Source organism: Aquarana catesbeiana, linkage group LG05, assembly GCF_042186555.1.
Source record: "Aquarana catesbeiana isolate 2022-GZ linkage group LG05, ASM4218655v1, whole genome shotgun sequence".
Taxonomy (NCBI): domain Eukaryota; kingdom Metazoa; phylum Chordata; class Amphibia; order Anura; family Ranidae; genus Aquarana; species Aquarana catesbeiana.
The window spans coordinates 26,715,895-26,730,780 of NC_133328.1; the positions used below are offsets into that span (position 1 = coordinate 26,715,895).

The window sequence follows — 14,886 nt, forward strand, 5'->3', positions numbered from 1 at the left end:
TTGGCTATTAGGAGATGCCTTTGTTTCCACCATCCCTTCAAAAAAGAATTCTCAAGATCATTAAAAATTAAATACAAGTCCATACATTCATGTCTAAATACTAGTATTAATCTCTCCAATGAAGCAGTATTGAATTGTAAAGAAAATCCCTTTTTTACTCCTTGATTTTCAATGTTTCAGCTCCTCCCCAGACCTAAGCCCAATTTGTGAGTCTTACAAACATGGAGATCAGTTGCCACTGCCCCCTGTTCAGTGACTGGGGGTGGAGGCATGTCATCTAGAGGGCTCCCATCCAATTCCAATGTTCCACCCCTTTGTCTTATCATTAGTCGCTAGGCTGCATCCTCCATGTATTAGGCTGCATAATAACGGTGCTTGTCTCCAGCACCATGACAAGCGCTGTCACTAGGAATGCAGGAGGAGGGACAGGTTGGATCCCCTGTTCAGTGAGTGTGCCTCGGGATGGAGGCATGTCACCTAGAGGGCTCCCATCCAATGCCCATGTTCCACCCCTCAGTCTTTTCATTGGTCGTTAGGCTGCAGCCTCCTTGTATTAGTCTCCATAATAATGGTGCTTGTCTCCAGCACTGTAACAAGCGCTGTCACTAGGAATGTAGGAGGAGGGACAGGTTGGATCCCCTGTTCGGTGAGTGTGCCTGGGGGTGGAGTCGTGTCACCTAGAGGGCTCCCATCCAATGCCCATGTTCCACCCCTCAGTCTTTTCATTGGTCGCTAGGCTGCATCCTCCATGTATTAGGCTGCATAATAACGGTGCTTGTCTCCAGCACCATGACAAGCGCTGTCACTAGGAATGCAGGAGGAGGGACAGGTTGGATCCCCTGTTCAGTGAGTGTGCCTCGGGATGGAGGCATGTCACCTAGAGGGCTCCCATCCAATGCCCATGTTCCACCCCTCAGTCTTTTCATTGGTCGTTAGGCTGCAGCCTCCTTGTATTAGTCTCCATAATAATGGTGCTTGTCTCCAGCACTGTAACAAGCGCTGTCACTAGGAATGTAGGAGGAGGGACAGGTTGGATCCCCTGTTCGGTGAGTGTGCCTGGGGGTGGAGTCGTGTCACCTAGAGGGCTCCCATCCAATGCCCATGTTCCACCCCTCAGTCTTTTCATTGGTCGCTAGGCTGCAGCCTCCTTGTATTAGTCTCCATAATAATGGCACTTGTCTCCAGCACCATGACAAGTGCTGTCACCAGGAATGCAGGAGGAGGAGGTTGGTTCTCCTGTTCCACCCTCTCTGTCTTCTTATTAGTGCCAAGATGCACAGTGTCTTTGGTTGCTAGGATGTTGACAGCAAGGCTGCATGGAGTCATTGGTTGCTGGGATGCAGACAGCTGGGCTGCACAAAGCCATTTTTTGCCAGAACACTCGCACAGAGCTTTAGCAACCAATGACACTGTAAGGCCTGGCCAACAGCATCCTAGCATGAATGGGAACTGACATGCCCCCCCCCCCCTGCATTCCTAGGGATAGCACTTTTTACAGGCAAGTGCATGGAGCTGGAGACAAGTGCTGTCATTCAAGACTCATTCGTTTTTCATCTCCTTGCTTGTTGTATTGTTAAACATCAGTCTGGGATTATGCTGCCAAGCATACTAGTTTAGCTTGGAGACCACAGAGAAAGACAGGAAAAGGTGCATGTACTATGGAGCAACCGAGATAAATGTTAGTGAGACTTCTTTAGATTTCTGTACTCCTGATAGCATTTTGATTTTGAGATGGAGAAGCTGTAACGCTGAACTCCAGCCAGCTTTCAAAAAATCATGTGAGGCCCCCCCACCCAAGTACATATCTCTCCCCCTCCAAGTCTCTCCCAGTACAAAACTTTTTCTCCCCCAAATGCCTCCCATTACAGAGCTCTCTCCCTAGTACAGACCACAGACCCTCCTTGTCACGGAATCGCTTCCCACACTCCACTCGTGTGCTTCCATCAGTACACTGCGTCCTCAAGTCTGGACCTTCAGATACCAGATACTACAGCCACATGTTGTAACCAAGAACCAGGCGAGACTAGCTCAGTTACAAAACTGCAACATGGAATTTTTTTTTGGACGAGTATACAGGCTTTTTATACACTTGAAAAGTATGTCAGTCCCCCACATACACAATAACCCAAATATTTACCAAAAACATCACACAATGGGTTAGATAACGGGGTAGGGCTGACTTGTGGTTACTAGCAACTACTAGCTGACAATGATATCATTAACATGCTAATTAAACGCAGCACTTAAACCAGCCCAGATGAACAGACTGCCCGGCAACATGGGTAAAGCAGAGTACATTATACATTATCGTAAGTACAGAACACCTTATTAAACAGACAATAGCAGGAGACCCCAGTAGCAGACTGTTCGTCTCCTACCTACAATAGTCTGAAGCAAAGCTCATACAATGTTCCATCATTCTGGTACAGTGGAATTATTGTATCATAGATTTCTTGAGGGATATTGTTGATAAATATTACCGTCCCATCTGCAGTAATCCAAATCGCATTCTCAGTGTCCATTAAGTGGTGATCCATCATTAGAGTATGACCTGCTCTCTCCCTGAGCCATAGTCAGGGACAAGAGGCTTGCTCCTAGTCCTCTCCAGAAGCCCATATTTTGATTAGGTCTGTCACACTCCTGTTTAGAATCCCCCCAGTACAGGCTCTGCCACAGCATGTTCCCTATTGGGGTGGTGGAGCTCCCTCCGTCTGGGATCACCCACCTTATCATAATGTGAGGTAACCCGAGCTAAAATAAAAAAGGACTAGATAATTTAGACTTTGATCTCCGGGATTTCCTCCTAACCTACATGAATCCTTTTATGTACTATTGTTTTCCAAGTTATACTTTTCACTTTCTGATCACTCTAGGAATTACCTGTACAATATGATGATTATATTTCTGTAACTGTTACATCATTCCTAGCTCTTGCGGGGCTGAGGACCTGCTTCTTGTTTATTGCCTATGATGTATTCACTTTTATTGGAAAATAAAAATATATTGAAACAGAATCCCCCCAGTACAAACCTCTCTACCCCCCCCCCCCCACCCGACAGGTCAGACCTCTCCCCCTGATACAGATCCCCCCCATTCAGACCTCCTGCCCCCTTCCCCTCAATATACACCTCTCTCCCCAAATCAACCCCTCAGTATAGACATCTCCCAGTATAGTACTCTCCAAAACCCCATATTTTGATTAGGTCCGTCACACTCCTGTTTAGAATCCCCCCCAGTACAAACCTCTCTACCCCCCATCCCCACCCCACAGGTCAGACCTCTCCCCCTAGTACAGACCACAGACTCCCCTGTTCAGACCCCCCACCCCCTAATACAGACCTCTCTCCCACTAGTACAAACCACATAGTCCCCTGTTCAAACTTCTCAACCCCCCCGGAAAAGAACCCTCCAGGTATGACCTCTCACCTTAGTACTAATCACAGACCCCCCCAATACCCCTCTTCTCCTACTACAGACCACAGACAACCTACCCGTTCAGACCTCCCCTCCAATACAGACTTCGCTCCCCCAACCACAGATTGCAGACACGCCCCCCCCCCCTCCAATACAGACTTCTCTCCCACTAGTACAAACCACATAGTCCCCTGTTCAGACTTCTCCCCCCAGTACAGAACCCTCCAGGTCTGACCTCTCACCCTAGTACAGATCACAAACACCCCCCCCTCCCAATTCACACCTCTCTCCCCCAAATCAACTGAACAGTGCAGACATCTCTCAAAAAACCCTCAGTATACACCTATCCCCCAGTACAGACCTATCCCCTTAGTACAGACCACAGACACCACCGTTCAGACTTATTCCCCCCCCCAGGACAGAACCCTCCCCTCCAGGTCAAACCCTTCCCCCTAGTAGACTACAGACCCTCCACCAGTACAGACCTCTCCCCTCCATGTTAGACTTCTCACGCTTCAGACCGCCACTCCCTTCAATACAGATTCCTCCAAATCAACCCCATTATAGACATCTCCCAAAACACCCCCAGTTTAGACCTCTCCCCCTAGTACAGACCACAGACTCTCCTGTTCAGACTTCCACCTCAAGTACAGATGTCTCCCCTCTACAGAGACCTCTCCCCTTAGTACAGACCACAAACCCTCTTCCTCCAATACAGAACTCTCTCCCCCAGTACAGACCATAGACCCCCCCCCCCCCCACACACACACAAAGTCCACAAACCAGACATCACTTACAACAGCAGGGAACATTAAATAGGAAGTCTTTGGTGGTGTCATGTGACACTGGACATCAGAGGGGTCTTGCTCCGCCACATTTTCCGAGATCTGAAGGTGGCCACTGCAGTACAGATAGCACTGCCCAATTATAGATTGACTCGAAAAGGTCATTTTTAATCACGTTCAATTACAATATGGCTTTTGTAGCAATTGTATACCCTATAGCAGTGTTCATGAACCTTGGCACCCAAGATGTTTTGGAACTACATTTCCCATGATGCTGATGGACTCTGCAATGTAATTGAGCATCATAGGAAATGCAGTTCCAAAACATCTGGGGTGCCAAGGTTCGCCATCACTGCCCTATAGTATTTTTTTTTTTTTAATTTGCAATTTTTTTTTAAGTCCACACTTTGAACATACTGATGAATTTTCCAGTTAAAAGGGTGTCAGTTTGATAACCAAAAGTAAATGACCCCCAAATTTTACTAAGCTTCTCTGTGTCATCCGCATCAGTCACAGCTGCTGGGATCAAAAGGATCCGCCGCGAACTAAGCAGTCATTAACAGCGCTATAACGGGGAGAGACGGCAGCTGAGAATCATACACAATAAATGATGGCGCTGAAGGTTAGAGAGGACAAATTACATCCGGAGACGAGGCAAATTTGTATTCAGTTAAGCGACGAAATTCTCAATCGCTAGCAAAGTTCATTATCACGGTGTAAACTGAAAATGTTTTTAATGTGGCACCCACCTGAACATAAAACGCAAGGTGACAGTCGGTGACAACGCTATGGAAAGCGCCCAGGTTTAATTGGCTTGCTATTATTCCACATGGCTGCCATCTTGTCCCGCATCTCAGAACAATTACCTGTGTACAAGCTCTTCAAAAAAAAAAAAAACCCACAAAGGCTGTCTTTTAAATGTCAGACGGATTTCTTAACATAACCGATTCCATTTTCTGCCATTTATTGTCAAATTCTTCCTAGTCTGAATAATCAGAATGCATTTAAATTTACAATTCGATAAGTAAATATGGGAATTCCGGCGTTTTCTGATGTGCGCACAAGACAAAGTGACAGATCCTAGACAGGAGCTTTTTCTCTCTGCGTTAACCATTTTTCAAAGGCTCGTTCTCATTACAAAGAATTATGTATTATTATTATTATATTCTGTTTGTTTAAACCTTCACTGCTGGCAGGCTGTAGGTAATGCTGCGAGCGCTCAAAAGAGAACGCCGCTCTGAAACTGTGTGTGTAGGGGTTAGCAGCTGAGGAAAATAAACCCAGATAATACATACATTCCATTCTTTTATAGCAGATAACTCCAAACTTTTCAGTATTTTACAAATATTTTGGGGCTGATAAGAAAATCCCCATCAGAGTCCCCCCCTAATTCAGGGTGGCCATCAAAGTCCCTTCTTACATCAGATTCACCATCAGAGACCCCCTTTAATTCATGGTCCCCATCAGAGACGTCCTTACATCTGGTTCCCCATCTGCAACCCCTTAAATTAAGTTCCCCATCAGAGTCCACCCTTACATCAGGTTCCCCATAAGTGTCCCCCCTTACATCAGGGCCCCCCCTTTAATCAGGGTGATCATCAAAGTTCCTTCTTACATCAGATTCACCATAAGACACCCCTTTTAATTCATGGTCCCCATCAGAGACCGCCTTACATCTGGTTCCCCATCTGCAACCCCTTAAATTAAGTTCCCTATCAGAGTCCACCGTTACATCAGGTGCCCCATAACAGTCCCCCCTTATGACAGGGTCCCCCCTTAAATTCAGGTTCCCCACCTTACATCATGGTTCCCCCTTACATCAGATTCCCCATATGCGCCCCCATTAGATTCATTTCCCCATCAGAGTCCCCCTTACATCAGGTTTTCCATAGGAGTTCCCCCCCCCTCTACATCAGTGTCTCCCCTTACATCAGGTTCCCCATAAGAGTTCCCCCTTACATTAAGTTCCCAATTTGGGACCCCTATTACATTAAGTTCCCCATCAGAGTTCCCTCTTACATCAGGTTCCCTATAAGAGCCCCGCCTTACATCAGGGTCCCCCCTTACATCAGGTTCCCCATCACAGTCCTCCCTTACATCAGGTTCCTTATCTGTGTCCCCCTTTACTTTAAGTTCCCCATCTGTGTCCCCCCCTTACATCAGGTTCCCCATCTGCATCCCCCATTACATTAAGATCCCCATAAGAATCCCCCTTGCATCAGGTTCCCCATAAGAGTCCCCCCTTACATCAGGGTCCCCCCTTACATCAGGTTCCCCATCAGAGTCCCCCCTTACATCAGATTCCCCATCCGCATCCCCCATTACATTGAGTTCCCCATAAGAGTCCCCCCTTACATCAGGTTCCCCATAAGATTCCCCCCTTACATCAGGGTCCCCCTTACATCAGGTTCCCCATTAGAGTCCTCCCCTTACATCAGGTTCCCAATCTGCACCCACCTCTTACATTAAGTTCCCCATAAGCATCCCCCCTTACATTAGGTTCCTGTAAGCATCCCCCTTACATTAGGTTCCTGTAAGCATCCCCCTTACATTAGGTTGCCCATCAGAGCCCCCCTTACATCAGGTTCCCAATCTGCACCCCCTCCCCCCTTACATTAAGTTCCCCATAAGCATCCCCCTTACATCCCCATCAAAGTTTGGCTACCGTAATCGTTATTCTGTAGCATCTGTGTGGGGGTGGGGCCTTGACATAACAGCATTGGACCAATCACGGCCACATAAAACCTCATAAATCAGCCTAAATGTTTTTTTATCTAATGTTTAATAAAACAAATTGGGATATTTGTAAAACACTTGTGTCCAATTGGTGCCCTAAAAATCCCAGTCCGTGTTCTTTATTTCTTTCTTATAGGGTTATAGGGTATAGCAGCATCTTAAAGGCATTCATGAGATGCTACCGCCGCCCCCTGAACTCCTGTTATTTTACTTATATTTTTAAATTTCCAAACAGGAACTTTACATTACAGGACCGCACCGCATTTCCCAGCTGGGCATTAGGCTTGCAGTTGTGGCGCGGGCGCATTAAGTTTAATGGGCAAGTTTGATAAGTGGTGCCGCCTGTGAAACTCTGCACCCCGAGTCAAAAATGCTGTGCCCGCAGCACGTGTGCAGCCCTATATGGCTGTAATGTTACAATACTGGTGGGTGGCCGGGGGGGAAGGAGGTGGTAAAACCATCACTCGGCTGCCTGTATTTGCCGCCTTCCCGACCGCTCTCATCTGAAATGTTGACAACAGGAGACCATGGCTCCATGCCCATAATGTACTTTTCTCCACTTGTAGTCTGCATCGGAAGTCAATGTGACACGGTGACAACCTGGGAGCACAATTGGGACACAGGGTCAAAGTGTTGTCACCCTGTAACAGGAAACTCCTTATGGTGTGATCGCCAGGTATTATTCTAATGAAAGCTTTAGATTTAAAGAAACTGAAAATAATTTTATCAGTCAGTCATATTAAAGTTTTACTAAACCCACAACAGTAAAATCAGTCTGTATATGCAGTAAATCATGCTTGTTATACTCACTGTGTAACCCAAGGGGTTAATCCTCTGCATTGTGTAAAAAGGCTATTTGATCCTGTCTTCTCTGACCCTCCCCTTCTTCCACAGTCCCCAATCCATCTCCTGATAGAACAGAGCCTTGGGGGCACTCTGCACATGCTCAGTTTAGTGTGTGTTGCTAAAGCGTTTTTTTCTTGAGAGACTGCATGTGATCAGCACAGGGCCAACCAGCACTGTCCAGACAGAGGGTCAGGGGGTCCTGCAGCCTCATAGGACAGTCAGAGGAGAATGAAAACTCCTCCTACAAGCTTTAACCAGACACTGATAGAAGTCACAAGACTGCTATATACTGCTGATGAGAAAAGGTATTTAGCAGTTTATATTTACTAACAAAATTGCATTTCTATGTTCTGTGTACTGTGGGGGACCAGATATAGTGAAAGCAGGCTCCTGGGTTTAGTAACACTTTAAAGATGAGTTGTCGAGGCCAAAGCAGATCTTTAAAGATTTTCACATCCTTTTTTGGTTCTATGAGTACCAATGCCTAGTCTTTTTTAGAAATTTAGATAAACTGAATCAAATGTCTTCTCTTCCAAAATTCCAGAATCCACTACATTATTGTTTCTAGTAACACTTTGCAATCACCATTAAAAACATCTTTCCATCTGATGTCCCTAATGGCTCCTTCGGGTGGCGCAATGCCATCCAAATTTACCATTCCCTATGGGAAATCAAAATATCTGATCTAAGAACGATGCCAACATCTAGGCAGCCATCGGTGCCTTTCTGAAGCCTTTTACTCCCCTTCTTTGATGGCTGCGGAGGCGAAAAAAAACAAATTTTCAACGCCTGGATGACAAGGGTCCATGTGTGCTCACCAGATGGCCTGTTGTGGTGGCAGAGCGGTGGTATTTCATTAGGAGACCCCCTGCTGGTTCTGCCAACAAAATGAAAAAGTGCCCGTGTAATTGTACAGAGTAGATTATCATTTGCTTTAAATATTGAAGGCACCGGTGCGATCGTGATTTACTGACTGAGCCTTCTACCACTTGTCTTGCCATAGGTGGAAAACACATAAGTGGCGGAGATGCCATCTGGTGCCCTGGTATGTCAGACAAGACAGCCCTGGAGCGTACGAAACCTGCGGACCGGGACTACAGGCGAGAGGTACATTCATTTCAGTGATTGATCTGATTTCTCTGCCATCCTGGAAGGAAAATCTGGAAACATTTCTGGAAGCAACCCGCTACATTGTTGTCTTTTTATATCCGTGTGTATATATATATATATATATATATATATATATATATATATATATGTGTGTGTGTGTTTGTGTGTGTGTGTGTGTATGTATATATATATATATCTATATATAGATATATATATATATAGATATCTATAGATATATATATCTATAGATATCTATATGTATATACAGTATTTATATAGATGTAGAAGACATCAGCTTGATCTGTATACAATTTTTGTTTGTGTGTTTGTGTGTGTGTGTGTGTGTGTATATATATATATCTATCTATCTATATATAGATATATATATAGATATATATAGATATATCTATATATATATCTATATATATAGATATATATATAGATATATATAGATATATCTATATATATCTATATATATACAGTATATACAGTATTTATATAGATGTAGAAGACATCAGCTTGCTCTGTATACAATTTTATCAATTTATCAATTATTGACATGTGTTCATCTTTTTTAGACACCTTGTTCCTATGCAGTGCCAAATTACTAAATAGGCAGAGTAGGCACCAGTCTATGGGCCCCATGTCATTTAAAGGCCCCGCAACAATGGATCAAAATAACCACTTGACCTCAGGAAGATTTAAAACCCCACCCTCCTCATGACCAGGCCTTTTTTTTTTTTTTTTTTGCTATACAACACTACGTTACTTTAACTGACAATTGCGCAGTCATGCTGTACACGAATTAAATTTGTGTCCTTTTTTTCCCACAAATAGAACTTTCTTTTGGTGGTGTTTGATCACACATTTCCAATAAAAAAAATTTAAAAAATCGATTTTCTTCATCAATTTAGGCCGATATATATTCTGCTACATATTTTTGGTAAAAAAAAAAAAATCCCAAGAAGCGCATATCGATTGGTTTGTGCAAAAGTTATAGCGTCTACAAACTATGGGATATATACTGGGATTTTTATTTTGTTATTTTTTTTTTTTATACTAGTAAAGGGTGACGATCAGCGGCTTATAGCGGGACTGCGATATTGTGACTGACAATCTGACACTAACTGACACTAATACAGTGATCAGTGCTAAAAAATATGTACTGTCACTGTAATATTGACACTGGCTGGGAAGGGGTTAAACATCTAGGGCAGTGATGGCGAACCTTGGCACCCCAGATGTTTTGGAACTGCATTTCCCATGATGCCCAACTACACTGCAGAGTGCATGAGCATTATGGGAAATGTAGTTCCAAAACATCTGGGGTGCCAAAGTTTCCCATCACTGATCTACGGTGATCAAAGGGTTAAATGTGTGCCTAGCAGGGTTTTTGTGTGTACTGTGTGCTGCTTTTACTACGGGATGTGCTGGATTTTTTTCCCCTTCTCTGCAGGGAATAAAATCCAGCACATTCCCGCTGACAAGACAGAGCTCTGCCTTGTTTACATAGGCAGAGCTCTGTTCTGTCGCACTCTTCGCCGATCAGCGGGTGCCGGCAGACATCCATTGGCCACCACCTGCCGATGAACTTCTGCTGTGACTAATCACAGCAGAAGTGGCGTGTGCGCCCCCTACCTGGAAGTGCCCGATCATATACTAGATATATGACTCGGCACAGGAGAGCCACTTTGCGGCCATATAATGTCATTATATGGTCGGCAAGCGGATAATATTGATTTGATCTTGAAAGAAAATTAACAATGTAACACTTTATAATCACCATTAAAAACATCTTTCCATCTGACATCCCTGGTGGCTCCAGCAGGTGGCACTGCACTGTTCAAATTTATTGTTCCCTGTGGGAAATTTAAATACAGTGAAACCTTGGTTTACGAGTAACGCGGTTAACGAGCGTTTTGAAAGACGAGCAACTTTTTTTTAAAATCCTGACTCGGTTTGCGAGTGTTGTCTCGCAAAATGAGCAGAATTCAAGCTAATGAGCAGGGCAGTACCGCATTTGGCCAGAGGTGCGGAGGCGCCGGGGACACTCGGAACGGTTCGGAGCCGTTCGGAAATACTCGAAATGACTCGGAAATACTCCGTTCCTGAGTGTTTTGGTGGCTTTCCGAGCTGTCCCCGAGTATTTCCGAGGCTCTCCGGCGCCCCCCACCTCTGGCCACATGCGGTATTGCATGTAATAGAAGTCAATGCGGAACAAATTATCTTCGTTTCCATTGACTTCTATGGGGAAACTCGCTTTGATATGCGAGTGATTTGGATTACAAGCATTCTCCTGGAATGGATTATGCTCGTAATCCAAGGTTCCACTGTATCTGATCTCGGAATGATGCCAACAATAACTTGATTAGAAAAGATGGAAAAAAATGTAAACAACTCAATAAAAGAAATAAAAACTTTACATTAAAGATCCTGTATTAATTGAATGTAGCCAATAACAACTTAAAGTCCACAGACATCAGGATCACATTACAGTTTTTTCTCTTAAAAGCTCATCTTCTTTTAGGTAGGTGTAATGTAAAGTAGTGATGTAATCTCCATCTAGCGGCCCGACATGCTCACTACTTAGTTCAACCTTATCCTACTACAACGCACGCATGTGAAACCTCCAGAAACCTGCGAGGTGGTCCCAAGGTTTCAACTGCCTAGGGGCCTCCACAGAGTTTAATCTGCCACTGTTTCTACGTATAGTTTATAATTACATATAAATATGGAGGCACCATATAACTTCCATATACAGCAGCAAGGTGGCACTGCTGCGCCGGATCACGTATCTAGTACATGATCCGACACTTCCAGGTAGGGAGGTGAGCACACGCGCCGCCGACGGCCCGCTCCCGCTGTTGATTTGTTGATTGTACACAGCGGGAGCCAACCTGTGGGTACCGCAGACTCAGTGTGCGCCGGCACCCGCTGATCATTCGGTACACAAGCAGAAGGGTGGTTCTGTCAGTAGGGAAGGCATGGATCCTGTGTTCCTGCAAAGCTGGGAATAAGAATCCAATGCCTTCCCGTAGTAAAAGTACCTCCCACGCTGTACAAAAATGCTGGCTAGGCAGACATTTAACCCTTTGATCGCCCCTGATGTTAACCCCTTCCCTGCCAGTGTCATTAGTAGAATGACCGTGCATATTTTTAGCACTGATCACTGTATTGGTGTCACTGGTCCCCAAAAAAGTGTCAGGTAGTGTCCGATTTGTCTGCCGCAATGTCACAGTCCCGCTATAAGTCGCTGATCGCCGCCATTACTAGTAAAAAAAAAAAAAAAATTCCATAAATCCATTCCATAGTTTGTAGACGCTATAACTTTTGTGCAAACCAATAAATATACGCTTATTGGGATTTTTAAATTTTTTTTTTTACTAAAAACATGTAGTAGCAGAATACATATTGGTCTAATTTGATGAAGATATTAGATTTCTTTTAAAAAAATTTATTGGATGTGTTTTATAGCAGAAAAATACTGTTTTTTTTTTCAGAATTGTCGGTCTTTTTTTGTTTATAGCGCAAAAAACAAAAACTGCAGAGGTGCTCAAATACCACCAAAAGAAAGTTCTATTTGTGGAAAAAAAAAAAGGACATCAATTTTGTTTGGGTACAGCATTGCATGACCGCGCAATTGGCAGTTAAAGTAAAGCAGTGCCGTATTGCAAAAAATGGCCTGGTCAGGAAGGGGTTAACCAGGGGTAGGCAACCTTGGCACTCCAGCTGTGTTGAAACTACAAATCCCATCATCCCTCTGCCTCTAGGAGTCATACCTGTGGTTGTCGGGGTCTTGCAATGTCTCATGGGACTTGTAGTTTCACCACGGCTGGAGGGCCGAGGTTGCCTACCCCTGGGTTAAACCTTGCAGAGGTCACGTGGTTAAAGGGTAAGTTCAGTTTTACCAAAAAGCTCACCCATATGGGCAGGGCCGCCATCAGGGGGGTACAGCAGATACAGATGTAGGGGGCCCGGGTGTCCCAAGGGGCCCAGTCCCTTGGGTTGCCCAGGCTGAAAGTTTACACCTCTCCTTTGTTCCTTTCCTTTCTGGGAGTGGGCATGTTGGTGGTCAGGCCTGGGACACAGCTTTAGGCCTGGGAGGGCCCAAGCCTAAAGCTGTGTAAGGGGCCCCAAAGTTTCTTATGGCTGCCCTGCATATGGGTATAGCAGCATGGTATGCTGAACCTACCTACCAGCCAGGTCTTCCTTTCATTCCAAAACTGCATGATAATGAAGCCTTCTTCCACAGCCTGTGATGGCTTGGTCTTGAGTTATTGTAAGAACTAATTAATAGTTGGGACCAGCGCCCCCTAGTGACACGGGAAAGAGTGCCGCCCTTTTCTTTTAGGACGCAGATGTGCAGTGTATATACTCTTTGCAGTTGCTGAGCCCATCATAGACAAGAGGAGAAAGTACACATTGCGCATGTGCAGCCCAAGTAATCAGGACAGTGCTTCCTCCTGTAGCACTAGGGGGCGCTGATCTTTACTGCTCTTTGTCACAACACGTGGACTTGGCGATCGTGGATGGTGGAAGTCTGTCCGCCAGCACCGCAGAGCCACATAACAGTTTATATTACAGCAAGTTTATTTTATGTCAACTTACAGGATGTAAGTACGTTTGAAAAACAAAAAGACATACCGCTTGTAAATGTTTATTAAAATGTCGACAAACACGATGATATTAATTAGAAATTGTATCGCCTGCCAATTCAGCGTAATCTGTTTTGACGGAACTGGTTATGTGTTAAGAACGTGGTCATGAAAGCGTGTTTGTGTTTTTTATTTGGCAGTGTGAGTATCCATTACAGGATTAATTGGTGAGCGTTGATTGCTGCCAAGTGTCTATGTCTTCTATTTAGCGCCAGGAACCAGGAAGTAGAACGCGGGAATTGTTCTTTCTCATTTTCACTGTAGCCTCTCCAAGTGCCTTTCATATTTTTTAATTGATTCCAAAAACTAAATTCTCAATGTGCAAAAGTGGAGTTTTAGCAGCCAAACAGAAATCCTCTTGAACTGTTCCAAAACTTAAAGGTGAAACCTGGTTGTACACTTATTTTCATTTTTCTAATTGGTCAAGAGGCTTCCTGACCACTCTGATAGATTTGGGTTGATGTTCAACAAAGAAACAGAACTTCAGAATCGTACAAGGACAGAAATAGAATATTTGATACCATGTTTGTCCCAGTCCCTGCCCATACTTCTAGACGGCCCCACCTAAATTACACCCACGTTCAAGGCGCTTTGCCCAGATCACGCCTACTTTAAAGAAGTACTGCACAGAACACCTCTACTTTCCAGGTGGTTCCATCTAGATCATGGCTACCTTTCAATAAATTTGTCCCCGTCCCACACTTAACATGCCTGCCTATTAGACGGCCCCACTCAAATCGCACCCACTTTTAAGGCATCCCACCCAGATTACACATACTTTTCAGGCATCCTGCCCAGAACCCCTCTACTTTCCAGGTGGTCCCATCCAGATCATGCCCACTTTTCATGTGTTCCACCCAGATCATTGCTACCTTTCAGCATATTTGTCTCCGTCCCACACATAACCTGTCTGCCTATTAGACGGCCCCACTCAAATCACACCCACTTTTAAGGCATCCCGCTCAGATCATGCCTACTTTTCAAGTGTCTTGCCCAGAACACCTCTACTTTTCAGGCAGTCCCACACAGAGCTTGCTCACTTTCCAGGAGGTCCCACCCAGATCACTCCTACTTTCCAGGCAGTCCTATGCAGATCACGCCCACGTTCCAGGTGCCCCCCCCCCCCCCCCCAATTATGCAGAGACCACCTACTTGTGGTTGCAGTCTCCTCCATTAATACCCTACTTACTCCTGTGCAAGCTCAGTGACTCAAAAAGGAAAATCTGTGGCCTTGGCATGCAGGCTGGGACAGGGTACCTACATGTGGGTCTGTCCCTGCTAATCCTGGACAGTTAGCATCTAAATACTGCCACTCCATACACAGGCCAATGCAATATAGA

At 44.8% G+C, this 14,886-nt stretch overlaps 1 protein-coding gene across 1 annotated transcript in view; it reads left to right on the forward strand.

The window, feature by feature from the left end:
• Positions 1–14,886, forward strand: part of THSD7A (thrombospondin type 1 domain containing 7A) — a gene marked incomplete at its 5' end in the record, with an annotated part of 209,493 nt that overhangs the window by 109,378 nt on the left and 85,229 nt on the right. Inside the window, 1 exon segment of the mRNA XM_073629537.1 lies at positions 8,785–8,888. Within this exon segment, the coding sequence (XP_073485638.1) occupies positions 8,785–8,888 (104 nt within the window).